The 13,167-nt window shown below is 53.1% G+C and overlaps 3 protein-coding genes across 3 annotated transcripts; all 3 read right to left on the reverse strand.

The window, feature by feature from the left end:
* Window positions 1-904: 904 nt before the first annotated feature.
* J4E93_003910 (uncharacterized protein) lies at window positions 905-1,505 on the reverse strand (the record flags this gene model as incomplete). The annotated part of the gene is made up of 2 exons (XM_049341840.1): window positions 905-1,346; window positions 1,399-1,505. The coding sequence occupies 2 exons, from the start codon at window positions 1,503-1,505 to the stop codon at window positions 905-907; spliced, it is 549 nt and encodes a 182-aa protein (XP_049201345.1).
* Window positions 1,506-3,717: 2,212 nt separating this feature from the next.
* Window positions 3,718-5,665, reverse strand: J4E93_003911 (uncharacterized protein; the record flags this gene model as incomplete). Its single annotated transcript, XM_049341841.1, has 4 exons — window positions 3,718-4,629; window positions 4,676-5,104; window positions 5,154-5,343; window positions 5,487-5,665. 4 exons carry the CDS (start codon window positions 5,663-5,665, stop codon window positions 3,718-3,720), a joined length of 1,710 nt encoding a protein of 569 aa, XP_049201346.1.
* Window positions 5,666-8,728: 3,063 nt separating this feature from the next.
* On the reverse strand, window positions 8,729-10,236 carry J4E93_003912 (uncharacterized protein; the record flags this gene model as incomplete). The annotated part of the gene is made up of 3 exons (XM_049341842.1): window positions 8,729-9,099; window positions 9,151-9,952; window positions 10,036-10,236. The coding sequence occupies 3 exons, from the start codon at window positions 10,234-10,236 to the stop codon at window positions 8,729-8,731; spliced, it is 1,374 nt and encodes a 457-aa protein (XP_049201347.1).
* Between the last annotated feature and the right edge of the window lie 2,931 nt (window positions 10,237-13,167).

The following is a 13,167-nucleotide window of genomic DNA, read 5'->3' on the forward strand; positions in this document are numbered from 1 at the left end:
TGGTGTAGAAGCTGTATTGGTGAAGATGTGGGTGAGGCAGGAGAATGCCATCTTGACGAGGGTTTATCAATGTCCTTCAAGTAATGGTGACACGGTAACTCTGACTTTCTCTGCTATGAAGAGAAGTGATTTGATATATGTCGAGTGATACCGTTTGGCCTTCTGGTGTCTCGCTACATTTATCTTGATGAAGATGCTCACTCGCATCCATTCGATGGTAGCATGGTGATGTCTCTCTTTTTTGAGACATTTCTGTTTGCTAGACAAGGGGGTACTGTGCTTTGTTCTTGTCTCGTGGCGTTTCGGCGCCTTCTTTGTTGATATATGAGACAATCAGACGTAAATTATGTGTAGAAAGCGAGACATGGTTCGTTGTATGTTCTGCAGGTCTTACCGTGGTATGGTCTATTTCTGAGGAGGTGTGATTTATAATTTAGTGCATGGAAAATTGTTTTCATGGTGCCAGATGACCTTTAAACGATCGTGGCATGGACTAGAAGGTTGAAACGTAGTTCTAAATTGGCTTGCATCAACGAAGTTCTAGAAAGTCTAGAAAACCAGCGAGCACAGAGGGCCTTAGCTGGGGATCGTAATGCGGTGTCATGCAGTCTACTGGCCAGCCAAGTGTTTCATACGTTGCTTAGCACTAACATCACGACGAGCTTTAGCATGAAGTCAATTTACGCAGTAAAGAATCACGCGTCACATATGTTCTCAAGTGAGTTCTTGCGTAGGATCATTTCTTTTGAGTTTAATTAGGGTGCCATCAAGTAGCCCCATTATACTAATATGTACAGGTAAAGTCGTGTAGTAGAGCCAAGTTCATCCATCATATGCATATCCACTCATTCAAGAGTCCATTTGCAAAAAAAGGTTCCAGCAAACTATCCCGGCGAATCTGCGCTTACAAGAAGAAAGCAGCAGCACCAAGGACAGCAGCAACCTTTCCGGCGCCAACAACGACAGCGGCGTTCTCGGTCTGCTCAGGAAGAGCGCTGGACTCAGCAGCGGACGCAGCGTCGTCGGTGACGGTTGCAGTGCCGGAGACGGTCTCAGCAGGAGCGGTGGTGGGCTCGGCAACGCCAGCAGGGCAGTGCCAGTGGTCACCGTGGGGCTCGCAAGTGCTGGCGGTGGCCTCGTGGTCGTGGTCTTCCTCGTCATCGTGGCTGTGGGATGCAGAGGCAGTGATCATGGTGGATCCAGAGGAGACGACAGTGACGGTAGTGGAGGCAATGGTGGAGGCAGGGCCGGAAGTAGCCTCCTCAGCGGCTTCCTCAGCTGAGTGCGAAGCAAGCTGCTCTGGGGTAGGAGCGCCAGTGGGCTCTGGAACGCCGTCGGGGCAGTGCCTTGATATCGTCAGCTTGGTTCATAGAACGCGAGTTTTTCAGATCGCCTTACCAGTGGTCGCCGTGAGGCTCGCACTCGCCACCAGCAGTCACAGAGACGGTATCCTGTGCTACAACGGCGGCAGCGGCAGCGATGAGAGAGATGACCGAGAACCTCATGTTGAATTTGTAGAAACGACCGTAGTTGTCTTGTCAACTTAGATATGTAGGTAACGAGGGAATGTCCTGAGGGCTCGAATAGGATGTTTCGTGGAAGGTAGTAGGGTAAGGAAGTAACAGTAGTACCTACGGGCCAAAAGTTTTATATCCCCATCTTCGGGTCGATGCTGCAGAGCATACACCTACATGGCTGGGCGCCGAGCCAAGGCGGCGGATTGCCTTGGCGATGGACATTGCGGTACTCAGTTTCCGTAAAAGAAGGCAAAAACTTGCTCCTCGAGATGAACGATTGGTAGAAAGTGGTCCTGAGTAGGCGGGTTTACCGAGTGTGACGCTGGAGTAGCGTGCGAATGCCTGTTGGGGGTGGTCTCCATGCTTGGCACGTGGGATGTGGATGTGGTGGTGGAGTTGGTGTGCACGAAACGGGCAAACTGTCCGGTGAGTCGTTGAGACATGTATGAGCAGAGACTTCAGATCGATGCTGGAGTTTGGTCTTCTGTCAGCCTGGCATGTCATATTCGCCTTGTTGTTGAGCGTGAAGTGTTTGTAAGACGAAGAACGCGAAGACTGCGTCGATGCGAAGACTCACGATGCCGTAGTTTAGGCGAAACCCGAGGTAATCCTAAACTTCTAGGTACCGAGAAGAACATCAAAACTAACGCAGGTACCATGCGCTGCCATTGGTATCTCCGCTGGTTGATCAAATCAGCAGCATGCTCACTGTCAGTCTCGTGGGATCGTTTGCCACACTGAAGAAATGCCCTGGCCCTAATGCTGAACATACTGTTTTCGTAATAGCAGAGGTCGTTATTCGTATCGGCGCGCCCGATGAGATCGGCATATTGCTCGTGACTTCATAGTGAACCGGTAGCTGTACGTAGTGATTTCTCTTTTACAGCTCCATTCAACACCTCCGTGAGCAGCATACCGACGACATGAAGACGAAATTCTGATCGGTCTTACGTCTGAGTGTTTTTACGAGAGCGGAACTTGGTGAATATCCTGTTCGTATGGTCCGACGTGGGCAATGACCCCAGGATTATTGAGGAAGCGCGACTGTGATCAGAATAGCCCGGTTGGTTGATTCGAAAGAAATATTCCATTCAAAAGTCGCTTCACGCTCGGTCGGTTACTTGGCTACAGCTGAGTGGCCTGCCAGCAAGCGCCTTTTCGTTGTGTAGGAAGATGAATGATATCCACGTGTTGGCTGTTTGATCGAGCGGATCTGCCAGACGTTATTGGTGTCCTGTCCGGGCTTCGAAGCCAACAAGCGCGTATAGTTGCGCATATTCCAGCATATCCTCAACGGCGTCGTATAGTTCTGAAGACCAGCCAACCCCTCAGCGATAGACGTCTGTGGCTCTGCGGCCTGGTGTCGGTACTGTCTTATGAATACATTATGTGTCAGGTTACAAAAGAACGCATCTCTTTCTCGTGAAAGCATAATTGAAGTCCGCTATGTCCAGTGGCATCGAAAATGTGTGATGTGAAAGCAGGCTTCCGGTAGAAGCCAGCCAACCGTCCCGCACGAACGTCCGCATTAGCTGAGCTGGGAGTGATGCGGGGCATTGCGCTGAGATACTTCGGATATGCAGAGTTCATACCGATAGGAAGAGGGCGTCATATCTTAACTCTGTGGGCGTTGAGTTGCATTGCGCGTGGTGAGGATTGCGTGTTGATGGCCTGAGCGCGCAAGAGTTGGACCCTGAAAACCATGGGCACCGGCAATATCCGGCAGCGCTCTGATATACCCACGTCGGAGATGAACGCAGAGCACGTTGGCTCGGGTATCGATAAGTTTGTGAGTCAGTCCGAAGGCACATTGCCGACGTTAAGATTGCTTAGCTGCCGCTTCTCTCAAGCTTCTGCGCTGAGGACGTGCACATATTCTGCTTGCGAGGCGAGACTCCCGGTATCCACTACCCGGTGATGGCCATGTAACGAACTAACCGCGCCCCTTATCGCTCCTGTCACCATTGCTTGCAAGTCAGTTTTGTGCCTACAGTGAGTCAGTAATTCAGATATGTGTAGGTTCAAGTCAAGTGCAAAGAAGGGGATATGCAAATATCGTGTATATTGCTCGTAACTTTTTCAGAGGTAGCCTTCTTTTCGCTAATTATGCACAAAACAAAGGAGATAAAGGTCTACAAATCTAACATCGTCATGAAGCGAACACGCCAGCAAAAATCTACTGCTTCCGCGCCTGCGCGTACTAGTGCAATCCACTCTCGCCAGTCTCAGCCATGTGGTTCTGGCATTCGACCATGATCTTGACCATTTGCGAGATTTGCTCGAGGCGGCTGATGACAACCTTGTTGCCTTCGACGAATCCGTAGCAGTTGTACTTGACGCCGGTCTTGGAAGAGAACTCGCGGACCAGCTCTTGGCCGCGGCGGAGGTTGTGGCGCGGTACGCGGGGAAACAGGTGGTGGACGGCTTGGAACTGCAGACCGCCGTGGAACCAGTCTAACCAGGCTGGGCAGTCGACATCCATGGTCGTGCGCAGTTGGCGTTGAGGGAAAGACTCATTGGGTCCAAGGTCGGATGTGGGCATGCCCCAGTGAGAAAGGGTGATCTGTACGTGCAAAACCATAGTGACCATATGCGAGACGATGACGAATCCGACACGGATGGGCCATGAAGGGAGGTAGACCCAGCAGAGAAGGTAGCCGAAGAGGTACCAGTAGCAGCACATGAAGAGGATTTCGACGGGGCGTGTCCATGATGCGGCACCCAGTTGCGCTGCTCGGGGTGAGACCAAATGCAACCAGCCTAGGAAGTATAGGTTGAATCTAGCGAAGGCCATGATCGGGTAGTAAAGGTACTTCTGGTAGGGGACGATGACATCGCATGCGGCGTCCCATACAAACTGGAAGTTGTAGAAGGATGATAGAACGGACTTGATGTAAGTAGGGGTGGTGGAGAACAGAGGGATGTTCTGAATGTCCGGATCGTGCTCCGGCATGTTGGTGACGAGGTGGTGGACGTTGTGGCTGGACTTCCACCAGCCGATGCTGAGGCCGCAGCAGAAGTCTGCGATGAATGCGCCGATGAGCGTGTCGGCAACGAAGTTGCCTGTGATCCCGCGATGACCGGCATCATGGGCTGTGAACATGATTTGTTGCTAGGGTAGGTTAGCAGTGTTGATACAGGCAAAGGGAAAGACGTACCCAGAATAGACCAAGGAAGACTGCGGAGGTCATGTACCACTTGGCGTAGAGGAAGCCGCCAAATGCCGCGAAGAGCAGACCGTATCGGATCGACTCTTTGCCGTATTCTGAGTAGCGGCATTGGTACAGGCCCTCGTCCTTGAACTGTTGGTGCAGCGCGCGGTAGTTTTGGACAATGGCCCGTTGTGTCTCGACGTCGAGCGAGGGGTTGTCGCGGAGACCTTCTTCTATCTCCCTCTCTTCTTGCTCGATGGCATACTGCTCCCTGTGCCTCTTCTTCTCTTCGGCAGCAGATAAGACTGGGGTCTCAATCTCATCTTCGCTTTGGATAAGAGGCAGCTTTTCGGGATCGCTTGCAGGCCTGCTACTTGAGCGGTAGACGCAAGTATCTGGCTTTCCAATCAACTTCTTGCTGATGATGGCGGCGGCCTTGTTCATGTTAGCGAGGCCCGGTAGAACGGGTGGGGGGTAGACCCACGGATCCCAGGTCGACGCTCCTCCCGCGACGTGACTTTTCGGACTCTGGCGCCGCGGCCAATCGCTTTCTTTCCGCAAGATTTATGTAGTAGTCCGGCGAGCGGATTGGAGGCTCCATGTTGGCCCATGGCAACTCGACACGACCGATGCGATGCTTTGTCATCATGAGCAGTGCCTTATTGGTGTGGTAGCTGTTGTGAGGTCAGTATTAGGTCAAGCTGGGTTGCTTACTCAACGCTTCCGCAGCATCCGGCGACATGGTGTGGCCGAACTTTGCCTGTTGCGGAAGGGCTGGTAGGGCTGGCGATATTTAGGCTCATCCCGCATTACATACATATTGATCTCGTCTGTCGCATCTCTTCCCACCATGTGCAGGATGGCGAGACGACCGCCCGGATGACAATCGATCCATTCTCCGAGATGCAGGACATAGCCCTCGTGGATTACGATTGGCTCGCCCTGGCCAATCCTCTGCTCGATCTCGGCGGGCGCGATGATTCGGTGTCGCGACATGATTGCTGGTGCTGGTTGTGAGAGGTGAGGGTGGGCGTGTTTGGTTAATCAGCGGGACAGCAGGATATATACGAATGCAGGAGCGGGCGAGTGCGCTCTGGCGAACCTGGGTTACTTTTGGGGAGATTTCCCGCCTACGCCGTGCGCACGGTTCGCGGGCCAGGCGAAATCTTGGAGCGTTTGCTTGCGAAGGGGGCGGAGCCGTTTGGTACGTCACTTTGGTGGCACGCATACGCACGCGGGAGTCGGAGGTGCCAACGAGTGGAAGAGCAACAAAGGAGGCACTCCCAACGGTACCGCACAGTGGGCCCGCCCAAGGCCCTGTAGCTCGCAAATTCACCCGCCATGGAGCCTGCGCTTAGCCTGGAGCGACCAAGCCCCGCGAGACCCTGAGGCAGGCGGGAGATCAATCTCGCAGCGCAGCGTATAGATGGGCCGTCGTGGGCACGAGAAATAGGAGAGTGGATAACGCCTTCCTTTGCTCCAGGTGTCCACGGGCCCGCAAGAGGCAGGTGCAACGCAGCATCGTCCTCGCAGCGCGCGCCAAGCCCTTGGGAACACGAATCGAAGTCCCGAAGGCCCAGATGAGCCCGCATGCGGCCTAGCGCAGCCAGCATCCTGGGGACTTTGGACCCTTATGGACCCTTTTGCGGGAAAGTCGCCCCGCACAGCGAACGCCTCTGACTGGCCATGAGCGCCTGGACGCGACCCGCCAATGCACCGCGGCAGGCAGGAGCGAGGCAGCCAGGGCAGCCATCGCAGCAGTCGGCCCTGCTGCGCTCCCCACCACCTCGAACCATCGCAGGGCAGGGAGATACTTGTCTGTCACGCCGCCATGCAATCAACGCTATCACCAAACTACAGCGGGTGACACCCTTGGCAAACCGCCACCGCGTGCTGCACGCCTGTGCACCGGGCAACGGCCTATCTGTCCCGATCGTCTCAAGCGCGTATCCAGTATCCGTAAAAGCAGTTTCAGTCGCCTCCCTAGGTCGTATTGCGTATCGATCCCCATGCGCTATATCCAGACGCTCCACACAGGTGCGCCGCGCGTACTCGCAACATTCACCCCGTGCATGTCTAGCACCGCGCATCAAACATCAAGCTGCTTTTCCGACATCACCACTGCCGCTTCCGCGTGCTTTTTGAAGCGCGGACTCGGCCCCTCAGGCACTGTTCAACTGCCTATACGTGTACGACGGAATCCATTTCTACTCGCAATGCCCCCGCTGTGCACTCGCCACTTCCACACCTCGAAAATACAACCCCATCCGAATCACCTCCTGGAAAATGCACCGGCAGAATATTATTCATGATACCTATGGTTGCGTCAGCGTGCGCGTCATTAATTATTTCGGGCACCACGAAAAGACCGAACCGCCGTTTTGACCTGCTGGGTCCATCACGCATAACCTGCGTCTGACCAAGTCAGCTTACCGCCGAAGAACCTCAACTATAATGTGTTCCTATATGGTTCCTTGTAGACTTGCGAAGCATGACCAGTTGACTGCTCGGGCACGAGACTAGGCGCCGAGGCACCAAGATGCAGCCGAATCCTACCCTTCTGCGAGTTCACGATCGCGCGAGGTGGCTTAGAAACTACTCATGGTAAGTGCTAGCATTGAATATGCTGAACAACAGCTACAAACTCGGCGCATCTCTTCACGCCCTACACGTCCTTCGACAACGACAACGACGACAGCAGCCACCTGGCAGCGCAGGCATTGGCACTCGACTGCGACACACAGGATGAGAGGCGATAATAAGGATCACCCTGTTGAACCGCCATCACCGAGACGGTTCGTTCGCGTCCTGGGCGTTATGCTGGCCGATCACACAGCGGAACCGCTAGCATAGAGCCACAACGTTACGCAATAGGAATAACAATCAACAATTCAGCGAAGGCGGGGAGACCATTTTCGCATGCGTCGCAGGGCATGGCCATGATGAGGATGATACATGCATTCGGAGATGTTGAGGCTGTACTCCGGAGTAAGATCCAGCATTCGAAGTCGTTTTGCTGCGCATTTGGTTTTTCTTCAACAAAGTTTAAGATGCCGAACGTATAAATGGTACGCACACGACTAGCCTGGCGAGCTATACTAGCATCCGCAAGCTCTGCCGCTTTATGCGTACTTTCGCGCCATGATAGCGACTACGTCAGCGCAATGAGCTCCTGGCAATCCACCTGGTGCACAGCGGGGTAGCTGTGTTGTGGCCGCGCTCAAGCTCATTCTGTAGTTGTGCAACTTTGCACCCAAGTCAACATTTCGAAATTTGGAATTACTACTTGCGCATGCGTCATATATGATGATTTGCATGAAGAAGGCATCCTTAGAAAGTAGCCGTCGGCTGCGACGTGAAGACGGGCAAGTATGCCACGAACAATCCATGTATGACGCTCTAGAAGATCTCAATTGACCATTGGTGTAACTCATCCGACCATGAAGTAATCTGAGCAGACCATCCAAATACTTGGCCCGACCATCGACTAAGTCAACCTGACCATGCAAACTGTTGAGCGTCCTCACAAGTTGAGCTGTCCTTCAAAGCTAAGCAGACTTCAAAAGTCGAGCAGACCATGGACATAGCTCGCCCGACCACGGCTGAAAGCTCGCCCGACCATGACTAGCCTCATCAGACCATGACTAAGCCTCAAGAGGCTAGGGTCATCCCCGAACGATCGAGACTAAGAGTTCACCCGACCATCGCTAAGAGCTGGGCTGACCTTGACTAGAGCTAAGCTTACCATGAGTAGAGCTAAGCCGACCATGTGTATGAGTTCATCTGACCATGAAAGTGGGATGAGCCAACTGAACTCCAAGTTCAAGCGACTAATGCACGTGGGTCCCTCTTCAGAATAGAAGTGGTTTTGTCTTCTGTCCTGAAGTGGAATCTACGTGCATCAATTGATCGACTTGTAGCACTGGTATGTGTGGCAAGATTGTATTACAGGTGTAAAGCTACTTACGAACCGTCACTCAGCCGCCTCATCTTAAGCATCAAGAGTGCAGTTCATCTTACATCTGCCGCATCTTAGAGCCTTCCATCACCACGCCCATCCTACAACTCCTCCTTGTCCTCCTCATCAACCTCCGTATCCTTGATAGGATCCTCTTCCGCATCACGAATAGCCTTGGCAAATTCTTCCGCCTCTTTAGGACTATTCGCAAACAAGTGTTCCCTGACAAGTCTCTGTGGCGTCTCGCCAAGCCACTGGAACAGACTGAAGTCCTGATACTTGTCTGTACGGAAGATTTCGAGCACCTCCACGTCCTCATCGTCAGAAAGGTTCTCGATGAAGTGGCCCATGTTGCGAGGAATGACGCCTACGTCGCCGGCTTGGAAGTCAAATGTGCGCGCTGTGCCTTTGGCGGCGAAGATTGTTACGCGGGCGCGGCCAGCGATGAAGAAGGACCACTCGTCTGCGTTGGCTGTTGTAAAGAGTTAGTATAGAACGATGGATGGGTAAGTGAGTGACTTACGGTGCCAATGCATCTCACGGATTGCGCCAGGTTGAATGCTCAAGTGTGCTGCAGCGACAGTCTTGGAGATGGGGAAGTTTGTCGAATCGGTGATGCGGACTTGACCACCAGTCGTGTTGACAGGCTCCTGAGCAAGCATCTTGTGGGTAAACTGGATCTTCGACTTCTTGTATCCCTTGCCGCCACTTGGAACCTCGTCGTCGATGGGACCGGGCTCTGAGCCCTGGAATATGTACTTTTCCTTCTCGGGGATCGCCTTGAAGACTTCTGGCGAAACGCGGAAGTTCTCACCCAAGACGGACTTGGGTGTCAGTCTCATCCAGTCGGTGAGAAGAAAGGTAGAGTCCTCAGAGAAGTTGCCATCGTCGAAGACGAGTAGGAACTCGGTGCCGTTGGGGCTCAGGCCTTGCAGCGAGTGAGGGTGGCCAGAGGGGAAGTACCATAGGTCACCCTTCTCTAGGTCATCGACGAAGGAGCCACCTTCAGGATCGAGAGCAGTGATGCGGACCTTGCCTTCGAGGACATATGCCCATTCGGCTTCTTTGTGCCAGTGGAGTTCGCGAATGACGCCTTCCTCAAGACGCATGTTCACGCCGGCTAGCTCCTTGCTAGTACCCAGCTCGCGGACAGTCGTCTCGCGCGTCCAGCCACCCTCCTCGATGCGGATATGCGAGTCCGCAAAGGACCATCGCATGTTGGGGATCGCGCCATGGTCGGTGCTGGGTGGGCGGACGAGATCTGGGTTTTGTCGTTCGCGCGCTCGGTTGCGAGGCCCTAGAACACTCGCTCCGTCACCATTGCGCTGGAAACTTTGTTAGTATGTTGACCATCATCGAGCTAGATATTCGTCGTTCCGCGGAAGAATGACCTCAATGATGGACTCACGTAGGGTAGTGGCTGAAGCTTGTCGCCTTGCGAATCAATCTTCTTGTCAAATGGATCATTGTTGCCAGGCTTGTACGGATTGAAGACTTTGTTAGGTCCTGCGTGGTGTCGCGCACTGCCGGCCAGCGGTTGTTGTTGCTCCAATGGCGCAGCTACGGCACCACATACGCCAAGCGCGACCAGTAACGACGGAAGATGCATGACGGCTTCAATTGACCTCAAGTGAAGAAGCTGAAGAGGATCGCGAAGTCGAAAGTTTATTCACCCGGCAGACGACGCCCTTTTGACATGCCGCGTGCATTGCGCGTCCTGCAATGCCGTGTGCCGATGACGACAGTCTAGCCATGATTATTTATGATGCTTGCTTGACACTAAGCAATCAACCATCCACTCCCACGCCATCTCCGCGCATCAATCACCATTTTTCCACGCACCATACCCACCGAAACCGTTTCCCCGCACACCAAACGCATTGCTTGTACATGCAACGCCACATCAGGAAGGTCTCCAAGCCACACGTCCTGAGATATCCTGCAATTGCCGCAGCGGGCGTCGAAAGCTTAACTGAAGCTTGAGTCGGAGTGCCTGTCGATCTGCACGCTGGCTCGCGTCTTCCCGGTTCTGCTGACGCGATTATCTGCACCCCGCCCCAACTGACATAACTACCGGTCCTCGCAGCCCTCGCAATATACGACTACACGATCTCATCCCACACGTGCAACCATGAGCAGCGTATCGCGCAGAGACGCCACGCGCAGCGGCGCAGACGAGGAAACGCCGCTTCTCGGCCGAAATGGACCAGCCGGCGGAAAATCGGACAGCAAGGGGACTATGCAGCGGCTCAAACGGCACATGAATGCCGATGTTACGAAGAACTGGGCAGATCTTGTTTTGCTGTATTGCTACATTGTTACGGGGCTACTGGATAGCTCGGCTGTCTTCATATGGGGCTCTTTCGTGAGCATGCAGACGGGTGTGTAAGACGCGCCATCTCTCTCGGACTAGAAGCTTACTCAACATACAGGTAACACCGTGTATCTTGGCTTGGGCATTGTCGCACCTTCTGAGGGCATACGTTGGATCAAGGCATTGACGTCCATTGTCGCGTTCTGTGCTGGCTCGTTCTGCTTTGCGCGCTTTCATCGCTACTTCTCACCTGCCAAGAGATGGGTGCTCATTGTGTCCTACATGTTCCAGACGCTACTCATTGCTGGCGCTGCATTGATCGCTACTGTCGGCAAGGATACTAAGGAAGGCCTGCATTGGCAGATGCTTGTTCCGCTTGCTTCGGTTGCTTTCCAATCCAGTGGCCAGGCAGTCACGTCGCGCGCCCTAAAGTACAACGGTCTGACCAGTGTCGTGCTTACGAGCAACTACTGCGATCTCTTTTCTGACCCTCAGCTGTTTAAGATTTCGAATGTGGAGCGCAACAGGAGGATCGCTGCACCCGCGATGCTGCTGTTGGGAGCCTGCATCGGCGGATTGTACGCTCACAGCAGTGTAGGTCTTGCAGGCGCCTTGTGGACTGCTTGTGGGCTGAAGCTCTTGGCTGTCTTCGCCTGGGTCTTTTGGAAGTCGGAAGTTATTGTGGAAGAATGATATGTGCCCCGACAAGAAATTTTGGTCGTCCTGTTGGTCGCAGTCAGCCACGCCCAACCATGGTACCACCGTCGCAACAAAACCTACTCTATATTATTCTATATGCTGCACACAGCCGTTTCCAACCATTACTCATCCATCTTTTGGATTTGGACTTTAATCTCGATAATTACCTCTGCCCGAAAACAACCCGTGTCTACAATACAAGATGAAGCCCAACAGACAGGGTATTTATGGCTTCGTCAAGAACCGCGATGTGCAGCCACTGCTCAACTCGGAACTTCGAGGCCTTGCTAGCATCCAAGACCGCCTTGCTAAAGCCACGGTGGTAGCATTCGATATAGAAGGGGTCCACCAGCGTGGTTCAGAGGCGAGTGAGCTTGGAGTCGCGGTACTACGACCGAGTTCGAAGCCACTTCGCTTCTTCTCGTCTATGTATCACTTCTACAATCAGAACGAGATCGAGGCATTTACCATTCGCATTCAAGAACGGCGATACGGACCTGCTGTTGGAACCATGACCGACGAGACCAAGGAGACTGCTGGCGCAAGACTGTACAAGCTCTTGTCCTCCATCCAAGGCGAACTTATACTGGTTGGTTTTGGCATGACGAGGGAATTCAAATGGATCAGCGATGAGTTTCCGGCCATCGCAGCATTGTTCACTTCTTGGTGCGATGTACAAGAGCTTGTCAGCGATTACTACAAGAGCATGACCGCCGAACCCGACAAATTACTCATTCAATATCGTCAGCCCAGTCTAGATCGAGTCATGAAAGCTCTGAAAATAATTGGATGGCGCTCCAGGCATCAGAAACATGGGGCCGCTGCCGATGCCGTCAAATTTCTGGCTGTTCTTTCCGCACTCTTTTCTGGAAGGGTTTTGCATGACATACCCAAACCAAGCATTGGCCGCTTATCACGTCTCCCACACAAGAAGTATGATGAATATAGTGGGAAACGAAATGCGCGTATTACCGCGTGGGATGGAAGTAAACTGCCTTTGCAAACACCAAACGGTTTAGCGGATTTCTGCGCTCACCATCATGGGTTATTTGCTGTGGCCCTCGATGCAATTGATGTAAACTTGGCAAGAGACAGAAAAAGGATATGGTGGGTATCGTTTCTAACACAAGACGCGCTCGACGAGTTCATTGCCAAAGTGCATGGGTCGCTTTACGAGGGAGTGAAACTGTTCGTTACACCAATGGCTCCACCAAACAAGTATCTAGCCGCCAAAAAGTCGAATGAAATGCCTTGGAAACAGCCGAGAACCGTCAGTAGGTACGATGGCGATGATCTGATAGCAGCTTTCGAGTAAGTCAAGGAACCGACATCGACTCGGATACACTCGGGCTAACTTTTACAGTATACTCAGCACCGTAGGTGAATGTGAAGAAGGGTACGAAACCAGCAATACTCGCCTGTGATAGCGGCCTAAGTCCTGGAGTCACATGTTGTCACCGATGCGTTTGCTACCTCGCCAACTCGAACAAACGCTCACTTGGCTTCGCGATCCCGACGCAAACAGCT

The sequence above is a fragment of the Alternaria ventricosa genome (assembly GCF_023758065.1).
Source record: "Alternaria ventricosa strain BMP 2768 chromosome Unknown scaffold_5, whole genome shotgun sequence".
In the NCBI taxonomy this organism is placed as follows: domain Eukaryota; kingdom Fungi; phylum Ascomycota; class Dothideomycetes; order Pleosporales; family Pleosporaceae; genus Alternaria; species Alternaria ventricosa.